The sequence below is a fragment of the Hyperolius riggenbachi genome, chromosome 5 (genome assembly GCF_040937935.1).
Source record: "Hyperolius riggenbachi isolate aHypRig1 chromosome 5, aHypRig1.pri, whole genome shotgun sequence".
NCBI lineage: Eukaryota > Metazoa > Chordata > Amphibia > Anura > Hyperoliidae > Hyperolius > Hyperolius riggenbachi.
In genome coordinates, this window is record NC_090650.1 from 242,804,452 (window position 1) to 242,828,133 (window position 23,682).

Consider the following 23,682-nt stretch of genomic DNA (forward strand, 5'->3'; position numbering starts at 1 on the left):
AGCCTTTTCAGTTCTGCTGAGTAGATTTTTAGTCCGGAGGTTCACTTTAAAGATACTGCATGGTGCAATGCTATGTGATGCTGGTTTGCAACATTTGAATTATCTAGACTTGTGCTGATTGTTATTGAATTGTGATTGGACTTTCGACATTGTCTTTACACAGCAGTGGTCACCTATTAGTTCATTTGCTGATGCTGATTCTTATTTTAAATTTAATGCAACAGCTTATTTCTTCTATCATTCCCTTCCCTTATAGTTGATGCTATTTATGTTACAAGTTGTGGTTGATGGCTGTAGGTGATATATCCACTAGGACATACAGGGTCTTTCATGTTTTAATGTCATTCCTTTCTCAGTACACATTATAAATGTACTTTTGATGGCAGCCCACTCCATTAGCATTTGTATATATTTTCCTGAAATGGCACAAATGCTCTTCAAGAACTTGTCTAATGTGTGGCTTACAGATGCCTGGGACATGCCACATTGCCAGAAATGTACTGTCATATATATGTATTTTTAAGTTTTACAATTTTTCACGACAGTGATCCTTTAACCAACCTTGCGTTCTGATTAAATCGCCAGGGTGGCTGCGGGAGGGTTTTTTTTAAATAAAAAAAAAACTATTTCATGCAGCCAACTGAAAGTTGGCTGCATGAAAGCCCACTAGAGGGCGCTCCGGAGGCGATCTTCCGATCGCCTCCGGCGCCCAGAATAAACAAGGAAGGCCGCAATGAGCGGCCTTCCTTGTTTTGCTTATATCGTCGCCATAGCGACGAGCGGAGTGACGTCATCGACGTCAGCCGACGTCCTGACGTCAGCCGCCTCCGATCCAGCCCTTAGCGCTGGCCGGAACTTTTTGTTCCGGCTACGCTGGGCTCAGGCGGCTGGGGGGACCCTCTTTCGCCGCTGCTCGCGGCGGATCGCCGCAGAGCGGCGGCGATCAGGCAGCACACGCGGCTGGCAAAGTGCCGGCTGCGTGTGCTGCTTTTTATTTGATGAAAATCGGCCCAGCAGGGCCTGAGCGGCGACCTCCGGCGGTGTTGGACGAGCTGAGCTCGTCCAGACCGCTCAGGTGGTTAAAGCATTTCATAGCTTGCACTCTGTTATACATTTTATTCATCATGTTACATCTGTCATTGTAATCACCAATCCTGTATTTTGTACCAGTGTCCATATTTGATGTATATCACTGTCTATATTATTATGTACCCCTTGTTGTTTTCCTACTTTGCACAGCGTCACGGAATTTGTTGGTGGTTTATAAATCAATAATCATCATCATCATTTTTATGTGGGAAAAATTGGCTCGAATGATCTGAAATATTGACAGTGTGAATTGTATATGTTCAATGTGCTCTGAAAAGTAATGTTTAGGCACCGTATAAATACAAGACAAAATAAAAGTTTCAGTTATTGCTCTATTGGATAAAGACAGAATGGAAAAATAAAGATTCACAGCAAGACTAATGTATTTCACCCAGCACCCCACATACTGACCTTATTAACAGCCCCACTTTCTCCCTGCCCCCTACTGAATCTATCAACTTCTGCTGCTAAGAGAGGGAAAGGATTTTGAAAAACAACAAAATGGTGCTTTGTGTTATCAACATTACAGCTGCCTATGAATCTGGAAATATAGGCCCATGGTAATAACTTGTAGAGAACAATGTAGACACATTTGAAATATGAAACCTTGTAATATATTTTACATTTGTTAAGGAAGGTAGGATATGTTTCCTCTTTTGTGATTATGTAATATACTGTATGTCTATGACATCCAAAGTTTGCAATGAACTGAGATAACATTTTAAACCCACATCATTAGAAATGCACTTATACAAAACTACAGTATCTATATCAACACTTAAAATGCCATCGTTTTTCAATAGCAGGTCCATCACCATAACCACAACTCAGTTCAATATCACTATCAATATCTTCACACTCAAACTAAGCTATGACATGTAGAGACATTTCAACCATTTCCTTCCTCTCATCTAGTATTTACTGGAAGTCTGTAGATTAACATTATTGATGTGCAAAAGTGAACTGTACCATTTCACAAACTGGCAAATCGGTTGTATCCATTAATATAAGAGCTTCAGTACCTGGCACAGGAAAGCAATTAGCAACTACCGCTAAAGCCTTATGTAGTCCTCCCCAAAGAGCCATAATGTAATTATTTATGTAATTATGCTCCTCATGAAGCATTTGTCATTGTGAATTTCGGCTTGGTCTGGCCTTCCGATTTTAATAGAAGAGATTCCAAATTGTTAAATTGCTAAAGCTGGGAAAACATATTGTTATGAAGAAGTTGTTTATTTGCTTAGTATATACTGTAGTTCTAGTTCATGTTTTTATCTCAAAAAGTTTTCCATTGAGTTTCAACCACTTCGTATAAAGTTGCTATAGATTAGGCCATTTCTACACAAGCAGTTTTTTAGTTTAATCCTTCACTTTTGAATATCTGTTTTCAGCTAAAAAATAAGGGCCCGTTTCCACTTGTGCCGTGCAAATTTGTTGCGAAAAAGTGCAAAAACAAATATTTCTATTCAAAAAACCAAGTTTAAAGTGGTCACATGCCATTTATCTATATCTAGGAATGGATACTTCAAACTGTGGGCTTGATTCACAAAGTTGTGATAAATGTTATCATGGCTGTGATAAGCTTAGTGCATGGGTTAGCGCGCATACAGGTTTGCATGCGTAATAGCAAAGGGTTGCATGCATTAACTTTTCCATTTACGTGCTAACATATGGGTTAACGCGTGAACGGGGAAAGTTAATGCGTGCAAACCTTTGCTATTACACGCGCTAACCCACGCCCTAAGCTTATCATGGCCGTAATAGCATTTATCACGGCTTTGTGAATTGAGCCCTACATCTCTAATGGCTTGCGTCAGATTCTTGCAACATGGCATATATCTCCTCTGCTCTCTCTATTTTTCATAAAAAAATGGGAATGTATTGTATGTATTCAAGTACCGTATATACTCGACTATAAGTCTAAAAATGTAGGTCTGACTTACTAAATAAAAATATAGGGGTCGACTTATACACAAGTCTCGGGCAACTAGGGCTAGGGTAAGTACCTATTCAGCAAGGAGTTCAAGGCAAGACTCTCTAACACTGCAGGGTGGCCTCGTGAGCATATCCCAGTGGCTGTAGCTCTTGAGCACTTTGAGTCCGACAGGAGAAAAGCGCTACACAAGTGTTCGGATTATTGTTAACTCTGAGCACAATGAGTAATGTGTGTACTTTAATCACATTACTATTTGGAGCAACATATCCAGTGGTAAGTGACACTTTCTTGAAAAAGAAAATGCAAGGAAAGCACAGGTCTGAAAGCCCTGGCCACAACAATTAACAAGGAAATGGGCAGGGGGAACCCCCATACATGCTATTGTCCCCATTTTCAAAAGATCCTGTAGTTTTGTAGTTTTTAAAAATATTGCAAATGAAAAATGTTTTTTAAACTATCACTTTTTCTGTTTTTTAAAAAGAATTTTCTCTGCATTTTCTCATATCAATTTTCTCAAAAACTACAAGGTCTTTTTGAAAGAAAACATACATAGCAATACATAGCATACATAGCATGTATGGAGGATTTGCTATTAACCACTGAAGTCATTTCAATTTACGCAAAATTTTGCATAATAATATGAAAATAACGTATGGACTACACAAAAACAAATTCATTTCCAAATTTTAATAACATTTGGTCGTAATTGCGAAAATGTATTTGAAATTTCATATATTCAAGAATAGTTAGATAAACTGGGTCAAAAACAAGCACAGAAATATACCCAATAACAGCACTCATTAATTTGCCCTTCTTGAGGCCCATAATGCAGTAATATATAAAGATGGTAAGGACCCCCAAAATTGCATAAAGTACTGCCTGCTGTGCCTGCTAATCAATGACCTGAAATTGATTGTGAAGATCTAGGCCAATAGGATATCCCTCCTTATTCCTGAGCTTATTCATTGGGACCAGACAGGTTTTGTTTTGGGAAGAGAATTCCGTGACAACACCATGAAAACTTTAACAATTCAGTAGTGTCTTTTTGGGGGGCAGGTGGAGGGATTTCTTCTATCCACAGATCCCAAGAAGGCCGTTGACAGGGTCATGACTTTACATTGTGGCACTTCTCAACAACTTGGGCCAAGATGATTGTGTTAAATCTTGGATCTCTTTAATGTATAGTGATTTCAAATGGCTTAACCACTTGATGACCCACCCTTTACCCCCCCTTAAGGACCAGCGCTGTATTTAGTGATCTGTGCTGGGTGGGCTCTGCAGCCCCCAGCACAGATCAGGGTGCAGGCAGAGCGACCAGATTGCCCCCCTTCCCCCCCCCCCCCCTATGGGGATGATGTGCAGGGGGGGTCTGATCGCTCCTGCCTGCCTGAGGTTTGTGGGGGGGGCACCTAAAAGCTCCCCTCCGCAGCGAAATTCCCCCCCTCCCTCTCCTACCTTTCCCCCCTGGTGATCCGGGCTGTCCCCTGTCACATGGCGGTGATCCCCGGCCGCTGATTGGCCGGGGATCGCTGATCTGCCTTACAGTGCTGCTGCGCAGCAGCGCCGTACAATGTAAACAAAGGAGACATATGTCTCCTACGTTTACATTTAGTCTGTGAGCCGCGATCAGCGGCTCGCAGGCTATTCACGGAGACCCGCTCCGTGATCTAACAGGAGCGCGAGCGGCCTTTCCTGGTTAATTAGGGAGGCACCTGGCGACGCAGATCTGTGTCGCTGGTCCTCCAGCTACCACTTTACCGCCGCACGGTATGAGTGTGCGGTCGGCAAGTGGTTAAAGTTAAAGTTAATGGAGCTGCTTCAGGCGTATTTAATTTGAAAAACAGCACATTGGAACATTGGAACCTTTCTTGTCTGCTGTTAGGAAGAATCAGAGGAGTTTCAATTGGGCACTCAGATGTCAGATGTCAAGTTGTATACAAATTTTGATTTTTTTTATTTCCCTCAACCCATTGTGCATTTAAATATTCTTATGAGAGAATCTGAAATATTTGGGGACATTTTTAACTTTGAAATTAACTTCAGTAAGTCATGAGTACTAAATGTAACACTCCCAACTTAGATTAGGACATAGTTACTGTTGGCCTACCCTTTTAGATAGACAGATAGTTCTATAACCAAGCATCCTTCCAATTTATTTAAACAGAATTATGAGAACTTGGAGGAGAAAACTGTGAAAGATTTAGCATTATGTAATAAAAAATATCAATTCTGGCTTGGCAGAGCATCAGCATTGCAGATGACAGTCTTGCCATTTGTCAAGAATAATATAACTATTTCAGACTGTTAATCGAGTGTTAGGATAGGATGGGGAAAGGAAGGCACCCGGTAGTCAGTGCACTGACTGGCTGTAGGAGACCGGGAGTGGTATAGGGCTTTTAGATGTAGATCCCAGCGTGCTTAGCATCAAAGGTACAGAAGTTTATAGACAGTTTTGGAGAGAGGATAGGGCACTGCTCAGGTTCACATTCAATTCATTGCTTCAATTCTTCAACACATATTCATACATGGTGTATGTGAAAAAGAAAATATTCTTACATATACTGTTCTGGCATTAGAGGGTGCTGACTGAAGAGGGCTACTTCAGACTGTATCCATATTTTTGGCAAAAAGCATAGTTATAGAGGGTTACTGAGAGGGGCTTAGTGAGGGTGCTGATGGGAGTCATCATTCGTCTCACCCTGCGCCCAGCTCACCAGCATGTATGTATACATACACAGATAGAGGGGCTTACAAAGGGTGCTGGGGGAGATAGAGGGGAGAGAGGGGCTTACTGAGGGTGCTGGAAGGAATGCAGGGAGGGATCTAGGGAGATAATGAAAGGGTGCTGGGGGAGAGAAGAGAGAATGCCCACTACTGAGGGTGCTTGCGAGTACAGAGGGGGCTAATTAGAGGCCTGTGAGGAGAGAGTAATTCACCTCTCAAATCTCTGTGCTTGTATGTCAGGGGGTGCTTAATCTGATGCAGCATCTGGATCCTCTCTCCTTGCTTTCATGCTGTGCTGGGAAGAGAATCACCAGCTACAAAACAAGCATATGCCTGTGAAGGAACAATTTGGTGGGGTCTGGGGGTGGAGTCTTGCACCGCTATGGGCACAGAGCTCCATGCTGGTTTGGTGGCAGAGCTTTGTGGTGGTCCTGCCATTATTTTAAGAACATTATTTTGGTGCCCTTAGTGACCTGAGTGGTCAGTGACTCATGTGCTAGGCTCCACTACGGCTCATTGGAAATTTTACTCTCTCTGAAGAAGTGGGAACCTGATCCCAAGAAACATGTTGCAATCTATGACAGTTTTGTTTATTTGGATCAATCAAACTACAGTTCTTAACCTCACCCCTGAGGGTTTTTTTTTGCTCAAGAGGAGGTAGGTTTACCTTTATCTCCTCTATTTTCAATCTGTTTTAATGATTTTATTTCACGTTGGTGCCTCTGAACCACTTACATAATGATACCACCTTGAGTGGAGGGTATATCCCTTTGTTGTTTTGTCCACAATTGCAGAGAGAAACTTTTTAACCGGAGTGGGGTTGTTCTCCCCACCTGCCTAACAAATTACTTTCAGAATCAGAATAATTTTTATTTTGCCAAATACAGCAAGAGCTGTACTCGGAATTATTTGTGGTACACATGGCATAGACATAGTATAGGAAGACAAGATGCACAACACAAACAATTTAGAACTACCATAATGGTATAGGTCTGACCCTCACAAGTAACAGTCCCGGGTCATCAGTTTGTGTTTCTCCCTGCCGTGCAGGAACAGTCCAATAATAATAATAATGATGATGATGATGGCCCCGCTACAGACCCTGGGTAGTGAGAACTAGGGCGGGCAGCAGCGAGAACTGACTGAAAGACCCCGCTAGGGCATGCCAGTAGGCGGGCCTGACAGGGGGAGGTTGGAGTTCAGCAGCCGAACCGCTTGCGGGAAGAAGGTGTTCTTCCGTCTTGTGGTTTTGCATGGTATAGTCTTGTAGCGGTGGCCCGATGGTAGGAGCTTGAAGTAGCGACTGCCTGGGTGGGAGGGGTCACGGGAGATCACAGTGGTTTCAACCCCTTTTCTGGAAATGGTGATAAAAGGTCCCTTTGCCTACTGTTGTTCCACTGCTATGGCACACAAATGTGAGTATCCTTATTCATGCTGTCTTAATCCCTGTATCATAAACTTATTATGCTATATTGGCTCTTGGTTTCCTCTGACATTCCCCTCCCTCCTTAATTTACCTGAGCTTGATTTATCTGGTGTACCATTTTGCACTAGCAATAAATCAAGGGCCTTATGCAATTCACTTTATCTCAGTTCTATTTTCTTTAATTTGTTCATTTAAAACAGTTTATTAAGCTCTATCATAATTGGGTATCAACATTATTACTCTATCTTATAAATGTACAAGAATTATCACAAGTAGTATTCCTAAACTATAAAGAGTCCAATCTAGTATATAGGATGCGACTTTTGGGCCTTAGCAGGGTGTCTCTTAGGCCCCTGGCTCCAAAAGGAATCACTCCTAGTTAACCTCAGATTGTATAACTTCTTTTATGCAATATACTACTAGATATGATGTAAAATCTTAACTATTCATAACCAATTATCCAAAATGTTCATGTATTCTTATTCTTGGTCCAATATATATTGAAATATTACAAGCTTAAATGTATACTATTGTACTTATGGACATAACAATTATTTGCTATTTTTTTTCTGAAAAACCCAAAAGAAAATATTGAAATACAATTTGCTTTATCTCTAAAGTTATCTCCAAGGAGATACTTTTTCATCTTCTGTTTTAACTAACTTCTTAGCAAGCTGTAATTGAAAAAGTAATACAATGTGCCGTCAAATTTATTCTGAGTCATTTCAAGCTTACTGGTGGCTTAAAGGCCATTTTATTACTGAGGTGTTAACATTTCACCTAGGAGAAAACTTAGGAGAAAAAGTGAATTGCATATAGCCCCTTGTCTATTATTTGTAGCACCTGTATATTGTATATATTATAGCACCTGCATACTGCTGTTCAAGGCAGTAAAAATCTATGCAGCTGTCTATTAACTGGTCTTATCCCCAAAGAGCTAAGTTTATCTAAAACTCCTTTTCTTTGAAATATTTATTGCTTTTGTCACCTCCACAAAGAGACTATTACTCTAATTAGCAAATGTAAGGTGTTCTTCCTCTCCTTCCCCTAATCTTGGATTACAACCGTTCCTTGAAGATATGCGTTTGTCAGTGTGGAGACAAGTTGATATTTCTTTACATAAGCAATTGGTGTTCATTAGTTGGTGACCCACCCTTGTGAGTATATTTCTTATTGACAATTACTAATTAAAAAAATACTACATTTAGTGAGCTGGGCTTCTATAGTTTTTTTTTCCATCCTCCTTCCACCCTTCACCATTTTCTTTCCAAAGGAATATTGCCTACAATACACAAAAGGTTTCTGATTTAACTCTTTACAACATAGAACTTAGAATGCCAGAACTCGTGATCTATTCATATGGCATGTGCTAGTTTTATTTTTTTTATATTTTTTTCTATTCACAGTCAAAATGGTAAATGTAATGCATAATATAGTGAGTAAAATATGGATTTTACTTACCAACTTCTGACATTTCAGGGACAGTTGCAGTATATATATCCTGGGTAAACTTTGGTTCATTATCATTAATGTCATGAATCTTTATAATAAATTCAGATTCAGGTTCCACTTGTCTTCCTGTTTTTCTGTCTATTGCCTTGGCTCGAAGTGTATAAATAGACTTCTCTTCTCTGTCCAGCCTCTTTACAGCTTGAATGTCTCCTGTATTTTCATCTATAACGAACATGCTGCCAGCCCCATCTCCCGATAGAATGTACTTTAGATTTCCATCTCCTTTATCATGGTCAGTATATAACTAGAGTGAAAAATAAAGCACCGAGTTTAGGTAAATTAAGGTCAGAGACAGTTGTGTGTTATGCTCCAGAGATGAGCTCATGCAGTAGCAGTTGTCATAATTCATTTTTTTAATAATTTGGTATGGAAAATAGAAAGATAACTTAAACTATCACAGAAAACTGAGAGTGTTCATTTGTACTGAATAATAAGACCCCTGTTAAGAAGATTTGTATCCATCCATGCAACACTGTGCTTTAGAAATAATTCACAGAGTACACATTAAAGTGACATTTTACATCCAATACAAATTTGTATAAACAGATCAGTGCTGTTCAGGTTAGGCAATTAATGTTATCAAATATTATCATTCAATTTCAATTTACAGACAGCCATGAATTCCCAAAACTGACTAAAATCTTAAATTGCACTTTTTTTTAAAAGCATGGAATCTGTACTTGTTTTCCCAGAACTAGAGATAACATGCAAAATAGTTGGGCCCATCCTGCACAGATCCTGAATAGGGAAAAATGGAGGTGCAAAGGGATGTGGCCTAGCCAAATGCAAGTCATGTGTAACCCCTGCTCTCAAAGCTTACACTTGCAGCAATTCATAACACACAAAAACACATGACCCTTTCAAGCGGAGGCTTTAGTACTCCAAAAACTCTACAACATTCTTAAAATAAAGCCAACCCACCTCGCCATAGTTCCCTCCTTAGGATTGACGCACTCATACCAGCATGCAAGCAGACAATTCATGCATACAACTTGAAATAGAACTAGAGATAGAGTCTTTTTTTTCTCAATTTTCAACATCTGCTCTAAACTATTGACATCATTTCTGTTAGCATTACAAACCATTGAAATACACTATTATTGTATTCAAAACGGTAAAGAGTATTACATTATGTTTGCTATGAATTCTTCTATTCTATAAAGCTTAACTGATCTGCTATAGTTTTTTACATCCTCATACATAGCAAAAGTAAATTCATTTTTTTTTAAATTATACATACATCTTTAATTGCCCTGCTGTTTTCAGAACAAATCACTGGGCACTTTCCCAGCTACAATGGATTAAACTTGTTTTGCCGTAGAAAGTGAATGAATCTAATTAGGGTTCTTATTCTAACTAATAAAATGGCAGAGTCAATACGTCCTCCGCCTGTGCCTACTGTACTGTGTATGCACTGCTGCCACGTATGTAAACTATGCAAACAATCACGTGCATGCATAGTTTATGTATTTGTGAACTTAGACCGGTGCATGTGCAGTTATGCAATGGGCCTAATGTGTCCATTAATGTAACAAGCTAGAACCTGTTAATGTAATGGGTTTCACATCTAGTTACATGTAAAATGCTCTACTTTATTAAACAAAATAATACACTGCCATGGAAACATTACTGGACACTAGCCCTATCGCCAAAATGTATCCACGAAGCACAGTATATGCAAGACCGAATTTGCATTTTTTTTACTAACCAAGGCCCACTGTCAGCAACTGTTACCCCAATGCAAATAACCTATGCACGTGACTGCGTGGATTTAGTGAGATGTGTGTGTGGGTAGGCGGGGGGTAGCAATTTGCTAGGGACCCAAGGTTAGAGTTTGTGCACACTTTACAACATGTGAACAGCTTTTCATGTGCACCAGCAGACTTGTACCATGCACATTCATACTGAATGTGTACATTTACAAGCACAGTGCAATACAGTAGACTGGGAAATTGTGTCATCTGTTAAATGTTCCACATTGCGCGATAACACAGCAGAGTAGTGCACATTAAAGGATACCCAAAGTGACATGTGACAGGATATGATAGACATGTGTATGTACAGTGCCTAGCACACAAATAACTATACTGTGTTCCTTTTTTTCTTTCTCTGTCTGAAAGAGTTAAATATCAGGTATATAAGTGGCTGACTCAGTCCTGACTTAGACAGAAAGTGACTACAGTGTGACCATCACTGATAAGAAATTCCCCTTTTTATCTCTTTCTTGCTCTCAGAAGTCATTTTCTGCTAGGAAAGTGTTTTATAGTTGGAATTTTTTATCAGTGAGGGTCACACTGTAGTCACTTCCTGTCTAAGTCAGGACTGAGTCAGCCACTTATATACCTGATATTTAACTCTTTCAGACAGAGAAAGAAAAAAAGGAACACAGTATAGTTATTTGTGTGCTAGGCACTGTACATACACATGTCTATCTCAACATGGGCTTGATTCACAAAAGAGTGCTAACTGATAGCATGGCCATTTACGCGTGAATTTTTTGCATTTCGCGCAATCGCAAATTTTAGCAAGCAAACGATATTGGTTTCGCTTGAAAAATCATTTTGCGCAAAAATTCACGATCGCGCAAATGACCGTGCTATCAGTTAGTACTCTTTTGTGAATCAATCCCCATGTCACATGTCACTTTGTGTATCCTTTAAAGTAAAAAGTCTGTTTACTTTGATATTTCCATGCAGATTACTTACGATGTGCTGACAGAAAACTAACTAACTGCTAAGCTATAAATCCAGATAAGAATCATTTTCAGGTGAGAAGACACCATCAACACACACATCCACCAAATGACTAGTATTACAGCAACAAGAAACAATATTAGTAAAGTGCTTTTCCTCCCCAGGACTCAAAGTGCATAAGCAGGGCTCAGACCAGTAATTGGTTGGTTGGTAAATTGTGGTACAGAGTAAAAATTTCACAAGTCTGAAAATGCCAGGCTAATCAGGATCTGAATAACTCCAGGGATGGGGCTGTATTTACTGGGTGTGGTGGGGAGTTCAAAAGGGTATGGCAACATGACAGAAAGCTTTGGCTCCAAAGGTTTTGAGGTGCACTCTGGGCCCAAATTATGTAGGGAATTGAATGTTAACAGTCCAATCGTGAAGAGTATTCTCCATCTTACAAGCAGATGGGCGGGGCACAAACCTTAACTGGCAGCGCTCTGGAGTCCTACTAAGCCGGCGAAAGACCCGTGGACTAGCGTGCATGCTGTCATCTCTTATACCAGAGCACCTCTCCATTCTTACTGCATAGAGGTACGGTGAAGACTGACTGAATATCCGTATCACATTTGTCATTAAGGGGGGTAAGAAGACATCTGGGTAAGTCCTACGCAGCAGGTGAAGATTGCCTTGTCTCATTGCCTTTGATTGCCTCTATTGCCCGGGTTGGTTCCTTATGGCCATGTACTTGGACTTGCAGCACATCTTGCATTATCCCTCCGTTTAGTTCCCACACATTGCAGAAAAGCCTACAGACTTGGTACTGGTATCGATGTGTGTAAGTAATGGGGGGAATGTGATGTGCAGTATGCTTGATTCAGAGTGCTCCAGATTTTAATGATTTTAAATGTTGGTCCCTTTATGTGATTTGTACCATTAATGATTGCCTTTATAAATTAAATCCTGCGGAGTGATTTCACTATTTTCTCCCTACTTACCATCTTACAAGCAGCCAGTGCAGTGAGCAAAGAATGGTTGCAATGTTCCTCAGATGAAAGTAGGAATATTTGACTATAGCCAAGATTTGGTTTCTGAAGCTCATTACCATTGCATTCCAGAGAAACCAACAAAGCCTGCCTCTGTCTGTTGTTATCAGTTTTTTTCATCTGCTTTTTCAGCTATGGGACTGAGATGGTCAACAGTGCTGCTCATCAGGATTACCCGGATATCCAAACTTTTTTACGCCATCCGATTCGGATCCCAGATTTGTAACAAACTCTGGCAAGCTATCTGCGGATATTTGGGCGCATAATGCGGATATCCGCGGATATTGGTAGATATCTGGATCTGAAATACAGTAACTAAGAAGATGACGTCCTGGAGCCAATCAGAGGGCTCCTAGCAGAAGCCCTAGCAACCAATCACAGAGGGGAACCCTGGCCAGCCCAACCTGACCTCATTGAGCCAACCAGAGGGCTCCCAGCCTAAACCCTGGCACCCAATCACAGAAAGGAACACTGGCCAGCCCCCCTGTATAATAAGGAGGGCTGCCATGATGAGACATATCATCTTAGCTTGCTAAATGCTCACTGAGAGACATGCTCTAGTGCCTAGGAAGGGCTGTAAACAGTTATAAACCTAAAGCTGTTCAGTGATTAACCCCTTCACTACTATCACTACATTATTGTTAAATCGCTAATTAGCTTGATTGATGTCATTGTATGACAGTCAGAGTGTGTGCTCCAGTGCCGCAGGCCTAGCAGTGATAAACCTAAAGCTGTTCAGTGATTAACCCCTTCACTATCACTACACTATTGTTAAATCATTAATTAGCTTGATGTCATTTGTGTGACAGTCAGAGTGTGTGCTGCAGGCAGCTGCTATGTGTCTGTGTGTGTGCTGTGCACAGACAAGGCCAGCTATTAGCCTTAGGTATAGGTTTGGTTAGGGATTAGGGGATAGGATTACTGTGTTATTGTGTAGTTAGTACTGTAGCGGGGTATCCGGATCCGAATCGGATACGGATTTTGAAAAGTGGTATCCGAGCAGCACTGATGGTCAATGAGATGCATATAATCCCAACTTGCTTGCAAATTTTAATACTATTTGTTTCTAGCTTGGAAATGGCATGTGAAGGCATCTTGTTTTGTGTATTATTATGTATGCCATGCTTACAAGCTACAGATGCTAAAAGAATCCTTATGAGGTGAAATTAATGAAGTCTTATAATTAATTCTGTTTTGTTTTTAATAAACCTATGAAATAAAAGTCATGACTGCAAATATTGGTACAGTATTGCCATGTCCCTGTGTTATATTCAGTTCAAGCTGTGATCACCACAGCTTGAGCTAATTTAAAAATAGTGTTCACTGATCTCTGCAGAGAAGACAATGGCATGTTGAAAATGTCCTGATGGCTTTATAGACAATAAATGGAAGATAATGGTGGCTGACACCTGAACCAAAAACATTTTATATGATAAGGCAGGTTATCTGGGTGAGTGCTCATAACTTCAAAACACTTTATAGAATCAGTTGGCAACAGTTAATGTACATGTTCACTTACATATATTTACAGTTTGGGAGAATCTACTGATTATTTATCTCCCATGGCATCTCTTTCTAACTGTAATACAATTTAAAATATAAACTAGGGAAATTTTAAATATAAACTAACTTGTTAATATTCTGAAAAACTGAAGTTTGATACATGGTTCAGTATGTTTCAGTTTGGTGAAATAGTGGACATCTGAAGGACTCTTTTCCAAAGACTTTTGCGATCTGGAGGCCTCACCTTCTGTGTTTTTGCAAAAAGGCACAAGGACAAATGGGTGCAATTAGCAGTAATAGAATATCAGCAATTTTACAGACATTCTTTTATCCGCTACAGTATAACATCACAGTAGTGTTACCAATATTTATCTACGATAGGGGAATATCAGTAATTTTACCAATATTCTACTATGCCACTCTGTACCCTTACTTTTACACGAACCCTCCCCTATCAATGCCTAACAAGAACCCTCCCCTATCAATGCCTAACAAGAACCTTCCCCTATTAATGAGTAACAATAACCCTCCTTTATCAATGCCTAACAAGAAACTTCCCCTACTAATGAGTAACAAGAACCCTCCCTTATCAATGCCTAACAAGAACCTTCCCCTATTAATGAGTAACAAGAACCCTCCCTTATCAATGCCTAACAAGAACCTTCCCCTATTAATGAGTAACAAGAACCCTCCCCTATCAATGCCTAACAAGAAACTTCCCCTACTAATGAGTAACAAGAACCCTCCCTTATCAATGCCTAACAAGAACCTTCCCCTATTAATGAGTAACAAGAACCCTCCCTTATCAATGCCTAACAAGAACCTTCCCCTATTAATGAGTAACAAGAACCCTCCCCTATCAATGCCTAACAAGAACCTTCCCCTATTAATGAGTAACAATAACCCTTCTTTATCAATGCCTAACAAGAACCTTCCCCTATTAATGAGTAACAAGAACCCTCCCTTATATATGCCTAACAAGAACCTTCCCCTATTAATGAGTAACAAGAACCCTCCCTTATATATGCCTAACAAGAACCTTTCCCTATCTATGCCTACCACTAACCACCCCCACCTACTCCTACCACTAACCACCCCGCAGTTGCTGCTGATTTTCTTCAGAGATTGGCTACAATGTTGACAAACTATGACACACTACTGCTTGCAGCATGCCCACCACAGAGTTTTTTGCTACGCTGTAGTGGGACTCTGATGCCACTATTTTTTGTCGTGCCCCCCCCCCCCCACACTACCCACATTTTCATCCAGTTCTGCCATTTCTATAGGAGCAGATATCAGTCTGCTGATGGGTTTAGGACCTTCAATAGCCTTGTCAAGCTTTCCTAGAGTAATTCAATCACAAGAAGGTTCTGGTGTTCCCCCCTACACACCTATATGTTTATGCGTTCCTGGCTCACCCTGGCCAAAACCTTCAGCAAAGTACCAATGCACTGTCACTACTGGGAACCTAATGATGCCCAGATCGGGATCTTACCACTCGGCCATCTTTGCTGGGTATGATCTCTCTTCCTGAAGCTCCGCCACACTGTCTCCTCTGGATGATTCCCTATTGTTGCAGTAAGCTGACCCAGCAGCTCTCAGTATGGTGGCCTGGGAGGAACAAAAGAGGCAAAGAGCAGTGTGCTCTGTGTGGTAAATTTTATTAAAGGTACATACACATCCAATTTATCGGCCAGATGTCAATGAAAATGTTTCCAAGTTAAAGGTTTCAACAAATTGCAATGATGTCAAACTCATTCATCTTGCAGTTAGCATATCAAAGTTTGCCCCGTGCAATACTTGAAGATTATTTTTAAATGCAAATTTGTTACAATAAAATTTGAAACATTTTTATCTGTTTGATAAATTGGTTGTGTGTAACCATCTTCATGTATTAAACAGGGCAACCTGTGATTTTAACTTGGAAATATTTTAATCGACATCTGGCTGATAAATTGGATGTGTGTGTCGATCTTTATGCATTGAACAGGGCAACCTGTGATATCCAAACTGTAAGTTAAAAGAGTTTGTAAGTGCATAGCTCAGCAGGGATTTAATAAAATTTACCATACAGCACACACTGCTCTCTGCCTCCCCTTAGGCCACCGTACTAAGAGCCCCCAGGTCACCTGACCGCAGCAACAGGGAAAGCAGCCAGTGGAGACAGTGTGGAGGAGATGCTGCGAGAGAGATCAGACCCAGCAGGGACAGCCAACAGCTGCAGTTATTCATTCATGGAAAACAAAAATGATGTGGTCCTCCTGATTTCTTTCATCCTGATGTATATTACATTGTGTAAGTAGTGAGTTTAACAAGTGGGCACAAATGTATTCATAGTGCAGCCATCATTATGCTCACCATTGTTGAAGATTGTAATACTGAAATGGCAAAGTCTTTTTTTATAATTACTGTTTACGATAGCACTAATCTATAAATGAAACTGTGACACACTGATATGCAGTATGCCCGGCCAGCTGAAAAATAACCAGAAACTGAAAATTATGCTTTATTCTAAGTGTTTATATTTTATTTTTTGAATACTCATTCACAATATTTCTATATGGATAAATAACTGTTACTATTCTAAAGAATGAAATAGGATGACTAATATGGGGAGAAAGCTATCCAACATCAGAAACTGGGTAATAAATATTTACTAAAAAGAAAATAAAAAACTTTACACTTTGAGACAGGAGCTAAAAAAAAATGTTAAACTAAATTATTTCCTGCGTTATTTAACTTTCTCAATCTATTTTTTTAAAGATTCTTTGCATAAATAACAAATATGATGACTAACAGAAACATCCAGTTATTCCCGCAAATCCAATTTACAAAAAGGACAATTAAAGGAAGAGATGGCTTTGCTGTGATAAACTTGTCCTTTGATTACTTATAGAAAAAAAAATAAAAAAGCTAATACAGCACCATATCCTGAAAAGCTAAATACAAGCCCATATTTCACAACCACGAGAAGGTGCCTGGAATGCTTTTCTATTTGATACACAGATCCACATCAGTTCCGCCAGGTGAAACAAGCAGCAATTGCATATGCATTTGGATATGAAAAGCCTTGCTGAAAAGTACATTGCTTACTAGTAGTTATTTACTGTATGGGTGCAAGTGCCAGGGTATACATAGCTATTGATTTATTATATTCACAGTGGCTTTTAAAACACCTATAGTGAGAGGAATATGGAGGCTGTCATATTTATTTCCTTTCAAACAATGCGAGTTTCCTAGTGTCCTGCTGATGTTTCGTAGGTCAGTAGTATCTAAGTCAAATGCCTGAAACAAGCATGTGGCTAATACATTCATACTTCAGACACCTGATCTGCATTCTTGTTCATGGTCTATGGCTAATATTATTACAGGCAGAGAACTAGCAGGACAGCCAGGCAAATTGTGATGTTTAAAAGGAAATATATATGGCAGCCTCCCTATCCCTCTCACTTCCTTTAACCACCTGGGCGTTACGGACGAGCTCTGCTCGTCCTGTAATGCTGCGGTGGATTGCTCAGGCCCTGGTGGGCCGATTTGCATTATTTTTTGTATACACGCAACTAGCACTTTTCTAGCTGTGTGTCTTACAGCTGCCGCTCGCCGATGATCCGACTCTACCTGCCGTGAAAGAGGGCCCCCCCCGCAGACCCCTTGCGCAGCCTGGCCAATCACCGCCAGGCTGTGCTATGGGACGGATCGGGACACCCTGTGATGTCACGATGTCATTCCGTTCATCACCATGGCAACGGGGGAAATCCCGTTCAGAACGGGATTTCGTAATAGGTATTCACACCGGCGCCGATCGGAAGGGTGGGAGGGAGAGAGCAGGGAGGGGGGGGAGTCATGTAGCTAGCGATAGGCTAGCTACATGAAAAAAAAATATGTAAAAAAAACCTCCCATGGCCGTGCGCCCTGCACGATGCCATGGAGGTTAATTCTGTGTGTTGCTGTGTAGATGGCATTCCATCTGGCGACAGTCTTTTTTTCTTTGGTTGTAGATTTTGCTTTTAAGTTCCCCATTAGGTCTGTAAGTCTTCTGGGAGCTATGGGCTCTTTGATTGCTGTAATGTAAGGAAACTAATGAGAAGGAATATTCAGTAATGTACCAAAAATCTTGACAAAAGGAGCTGTGCTCTGAAACACTGTGCATTGTTCCTGCCACGTTTGGTTTTGCAAAGAGCCGTCATATAATTTTTTGTGTATACAAATGGATTTGAAAATATTAAATAAAATGTACAGTACATGTAGGTGGTGCTGGTCTACTTGGAACTATTCATAGCATTAAAAATTATCTAAAAACATCCTAACCTCTAATTTCACAATGAACAAAGTTTGTAAAATTAAAAGCCTTTGTAGTGCTGTTGTTTTTCTTCTTGTGTCTTTTTTCCCCTGAAAAACGTACTTCTAGAGCACAGGGGTCAAGGAGATGTGGTTTTTCAATCTATGAATGTTTAAGATTACTCTGCACACAATATAAACTCCGAAATTACCAAAGTAATAAACAAAGATGAATTCACTAAACTGCAGTGACATATTTAAAGTGACACTGAAGCAAAAAACAAAACAAAACACTATGATATAAGGAATTATATGTGTAGTACAGATAATTAATAGAACATTAGTAGCAAAGAAAGGAGTCTCATATTTGTATTTTCCATTATAAAGCTTTTTTTTTTTATAACATTGCATCATTCTGTCATATTTGCAGTTTACAAACCACACAGTGTATTTTAAACTATGAAACAAAGCAGAGCTAATGACCCTTTGAACTCCCGTGCAGTGAAACCTTATCTGAAGCTGCCTCTCACTGTTTCTTTGATTTTTAAGGGCTTCCGAAAACAGGACTGTCTCTGACCCAAGTTGGGTCGGAGAGCTCAGAGAAGCTCTTTGTTTCTTAACTCTTCCTGTGCTAGAAACAATATGAAACTGTTTTCTTTTGCTACCTATGTTCTATTTCTTAGCTGTACTACACATACAATTCATTATCTCAAGTATATTTTCACTTTAGATTCCCTTTAATATATGGTATATAAAGAAAAAATATGTATATGCCCACACTTATAGCGTGATACCTACAACAACACTGCAATGTTAATGCCTTGAAATAACATGCCAGAACAGAAGAATATGTGACATAAAAATACTCTGCATGATTACTGAGCTGTGGCTAATGCAATGTCTCATTTAAACCCCTAAACACACACACACACTTATTTTTTTTTATCCTTTTGTGTCGGACTTGACTTTGAGGTATAGCTTCAATGTTTCTTGTTGTACATGCATTGTGTTGGAAAAGCACCATCTGGTTTCAATGTCTTATATTATAACTTATACTTGACATGGTCTGTAATGCAGCCTGTTTGTTTGTATGTTTTACCCATATACATCTTGGAATCTCTTGGCTTTGTATTCATACTCACCATGATGACAAGTGTTTTTATATGCATATCACCCCTGGCTCTTTCATGCCCCCATTCCCCCTGGCATGCAGTGGTTTCAACACCTTTGATTCTCTCGGAAGCTAGTATTTTTTCTACCATTCTTCCTCCCTTATTTCAACATATAATAGCAAGTGTGTATAGTTAATCCCTGGTGGGTTCAAGATGTAAGCTTTCAGACTTTAGTGTTTCTATAATTTATATATTTTTCCCATAAATGGGACTAGGGGTCACTTGGGTGTTTCATAATAAAGACAACTATACATAAATGAATATGTGAAATGAAATCTCTTTCTTAACAATTCATAGAAGAAAATTTTCACTGAATAATCAATTATTTGAACTCTTCAGTAGTAGGCTCAAGGCAATTGAAATGTCATTCCTTTCTTACATGGTATAGGTTTGAAAAATGCATATGCGATGTGCTTTGAATATATTGTATGTCACATTCTGTGTATTCTCCATCACTTACTACATTAAATATATTATTAGGCTCTGCCTTGTTAATATAATATATACATTTCTAAATCTCAGATCAAACTTCAAATTCTGCTAAAATCCCTTCCTGGGTGAAAAGAGAAGATAGAGTGCTCCTACATATTGCCACTTGGTGCTCAGTCATATAGTACATTTATGCAAGATCTAAAGCAAATCAAGATAGTATGATGACATTGAGAGTGTGAGATTTCTACAACACTCTATGAGCTTCAAAATCCAGCATTCTTCCCAATGTGTGTGTGTACTCCCAGCTGTGATCTATTAGCCACAACAACACAATGTGGATTTTATCTTGAGCAGGTGGACATGGACTTGACTGGACCCATCCTTATCTGTTTGCACCTAGGAACTTTAGGTAACACTCTGCCCCCCCCCCCCAATGCAAATTGGTGTTCTGATTCACAGGAAATGCATGTAAATCTCTCTCTGGAGGGCATGTGGTACTGTGGGCTCAGTTACGTACTGTGTGCCCTATGGCACTGTTCCATCTACATTATTTGATATAGTTTTCCACTTTTCTGACTACTCCTGATTCAGGGGAGGCGCCAGGGGGGTGCTTTTGGGTGCTCAAGCACCCCCTAGAATTGTCCAAGCACCCCCAAAGCACCCCCTGGCGTGAACTGACTTCAGGCGTCTAAGAGACGCCGAGTCAGTTCACAGCGGCAGCCCAAAGCAGCACGGTAAGATGGCTTCCGAAAGCCCTGCTCTGCAGACTTGGAGTCAGCAGTGCAGGGCTTCGGGCGGCCATTTTCCCGTAGCCCTGCTCTCAGCGCGGGCAGAAAGTCACGTGACGTTGGGAAGGAAGAGGATCGTGGGAGCTGCGCGCCACAAGGAGGTCGGACAGGAGGAGGTCGGGACAGGAGGTCTTCTGACTGTAGGTGAGTAAATGGGTTTTTCATTTTCAACGGGTGGTGCTGATTGTGGTCAGATCTGCTGAGGATTGTGCATATTGTGGTCAGATCTGCTGAGGATTGTGCATATTGTGGTCAGATCTGCTGAGGATTGTGCATATTGGGGTTATATCTGCTAACTATTGTGCATATTGGGGTCATATCTGCTAACAATTGTGCATATTGGGGTCAGATCTGCTAACGATTGTGCATATTGCGGTCAGATCTGCTAACGATTGTGCATATTGGGGTCAGATCTGCTAACAATTGTGCATATTGGGGTCAGATCTGCTAACAATTGTGCATATTGGGGTCGGATCTGCTAACGATTGTGCATATTGGGGTCAGATCTGCTAACAATTGTGCATATTGAGGTCAGATCTGCTAACGATTGTGCATATTGAGGTCAGATCTGCTAACGATTGTGCATATTGGGGTCAGATCTGCTAACGGTTGTGCATATTGGGGTCAGATCTGCTAACAATTGTGCATATTGGGGTCAAATCTGCTAACGATTGTGCATATTGGGGTCAGATCTGCTGAGGATTGTGCATATTGGGGTCAGATCTGCCAAATCATTGAACGTGTCTTTTTGTTCAAATCTGCTCACATTAGGTGTATTTTCTTGAGAAAACCTGCACAATTATGTGAATTTTCTTGGGAAAGGGTCAACAAAACTTGGGCCCTCTGTCTTTGTGTTGCACTTTTAAAGGGAACCCGAGGTGATAATAATATTGAGGCTGCCATATTTATCTCCTTTTAAGCAATACCAGCTGCCTGGCTGCCGTGTTGGTCCTCTGCCTCTAATTCTTTCAACCATAGACCCTGAACAAGCATGCAGCAGGTCAGGGGTTTCTGACAATATTGTCAGAACTGGCAAGATTAGCTGCATGCTTGTTTCTGGTGTAATTCAGTTCACTACTGCAGCCAAATAGATCAGCAGGGCTGCCAGGCAACTAGAATTGTTTAAAAGGAAATAAATATGGCAGCCTCCATATCACTCTCACCCCGGGTTCACTTTAAATTACAGTTAGCCCCACCCTCATCCAGTCATGAACACGCCCAGGTTTTGGCCACACCCATTTTTTGCTGCGGCGCACTTCACGCGCCGCAGGTCAACAGCTACCCCGGAAATTGGTCCAGCACCTGCATAGCACCCCCTAAAAAAATTCCTGGAGCTGCCACTGTCCTTCATGTACGAACCATAGGTTGTCCGCCATATTGGTTTGACATTGCCCAATTTTGCCTTGGCGTCCACCATATTGCCTCAATGCTACTGACCAGACCTCAGCTTGCCCATGGTTACATTCTACTTTATGTTGTTGTGGTGCCTCTTTAAGCAAAAGTCTGGTGACTTCACTCTCACAAATGCCCACTTCAGTGTGAAGGTCAGAAAATAGGCAACTTCTGCACTAATTACCAGATTCAGATTATATCAATCAACTGTACAGCTTTGCACTGTTCAGGTGTGACACACCACACATTGGGGTTGAATCACTAACAATAGCACTGCCAATGCCAAACAGCGCAAGTAAATAAAACAACTGTTATGAGCACCGCCCCATGTGAATCTAACAACCCCCTTAGGCAGGACAACTCTTCCTATCTGCCCACTCTGAGCTTCACAGCTCTCCCTAGGTAGTATTGCCTCAAGAAAGAAAAGGAGAGGAGCGCTCTCTGGTGCATTAACTCTTTTAATTTTGCTTCTTGCGCAAGTATAATAAATAAAACTCACAATGTAAAAATAGGATTAAAAGCTCATCACAATGTTTTATATCACCGTGTCCAAGATGTTATGTCGCCAATCTGGTCGCTTCCACACTATGGCCAGTAGTAATGGTGATCTAGAGGATCCAAACACGCCAGCGGGATTTGGTACACAGGAGTATGCGGCAGCTGCCCTGCGCCTAGGACGTCATGACGCGTTTCGGCGTTCCACGCCTTCGTCAGATGACGTCATGGCGCTAAAGGGCAAGTTTAAATGGATGTAGTGTTGCTTGGCAACGTGACGGGCGCGCCGAAGGCGGCCGTGTGGGACCAATATTGCTGTGCGCATATAATTTAAATGAAAGGGCGCATAGGACGCTTAGAGTCGCGTAGCAACAACGTTGTTTATGCTGGAGCGATATGCTCCTGTAGCTAGAGGGAGTCCAGTGGTGGTGGACTTGTTTAAATACTTAGAACGACAGTGCCCGCCTAACTCCATATGGGGTAGTTTGCGGGTGTAGATGAATATATGGCTAATGCCTTTTATTAAAATTAAAAATAAAAATAAAAACAAATTTGATGTAAATACGAGTTACAAGAATTGAAAAGGGCTTGGCTGAAAGTGCCTTTCATTATGTAGCAGCATAGGGAGTGCGCAAATGGCGGGCGCACGTATAATGCTTTTTGTACGGCCATTGGGCCCAGGATATTTATTACTTTTAATTGCAGTTTTAATTTATATATCAAGCAAAGTTTTCCCACAACTCACAGGTAATTATAAATGCAGCAAGAAGCGCTGCGGATGCTGTTCATTTATTCAACATCGCACCTCCCAGATTATAGACAGTGAAGGTAAAACTATTCAAGTAAAAGATTTCATCAACTGTGAGTCTTCTTTTGTGGTGTATGTCCTAACGTGTGGGTGTCCTTACAAACACTATGTTGGAAGGACCACCAGGCCGTTACGGCAGAGGCTAGGGGAACATAAAAGGAACATACAAGGCGGATGCACAAAACACTCTGTCCCAAGGCACTTTGTGGAAACCCATGGGGGGCGGTCTGAAAACCTGAAGATCATGGGAGTAGAAGTTATTGCAAATGACGCTAACAAAGGTTTGCGCTACAAAAAATTATGTGAAAGAGAGTCATACTGGATTTTTAGGTTGAATTCACTAACTCCAGTAGGTCTGAATGAAGGCCTAGAAGTAGCAACCTATATCTAATAAACCACCCTTCCA

At 40.7% G+C, this 23,682-nt stretch overlaps 1 protein-coding gene across 1 annotated transcript in view; it reads right to left on the reverse strand.

Annotated features, from left to right (window-relative positions):
• LOC137518634 (cadherin-9-like) overlaps positions 1 to 23,682 on the reverse strand; it is a 232,326-nt gene that overhangs the window by 131,685 nt on the left and 76,959 nt on the right. Inside the window, exon 3 of the mRNA XM_068236736.1 lies at positions 8,637 to 8,931. Coding sequence (XP_068092837.1) covers positions 8,637 to 8,931 — 295 coding nt within the window. The remainder of the gene's footprint in view (positions 1 to 8,636; positions 8,932 to 23,682) is intronic.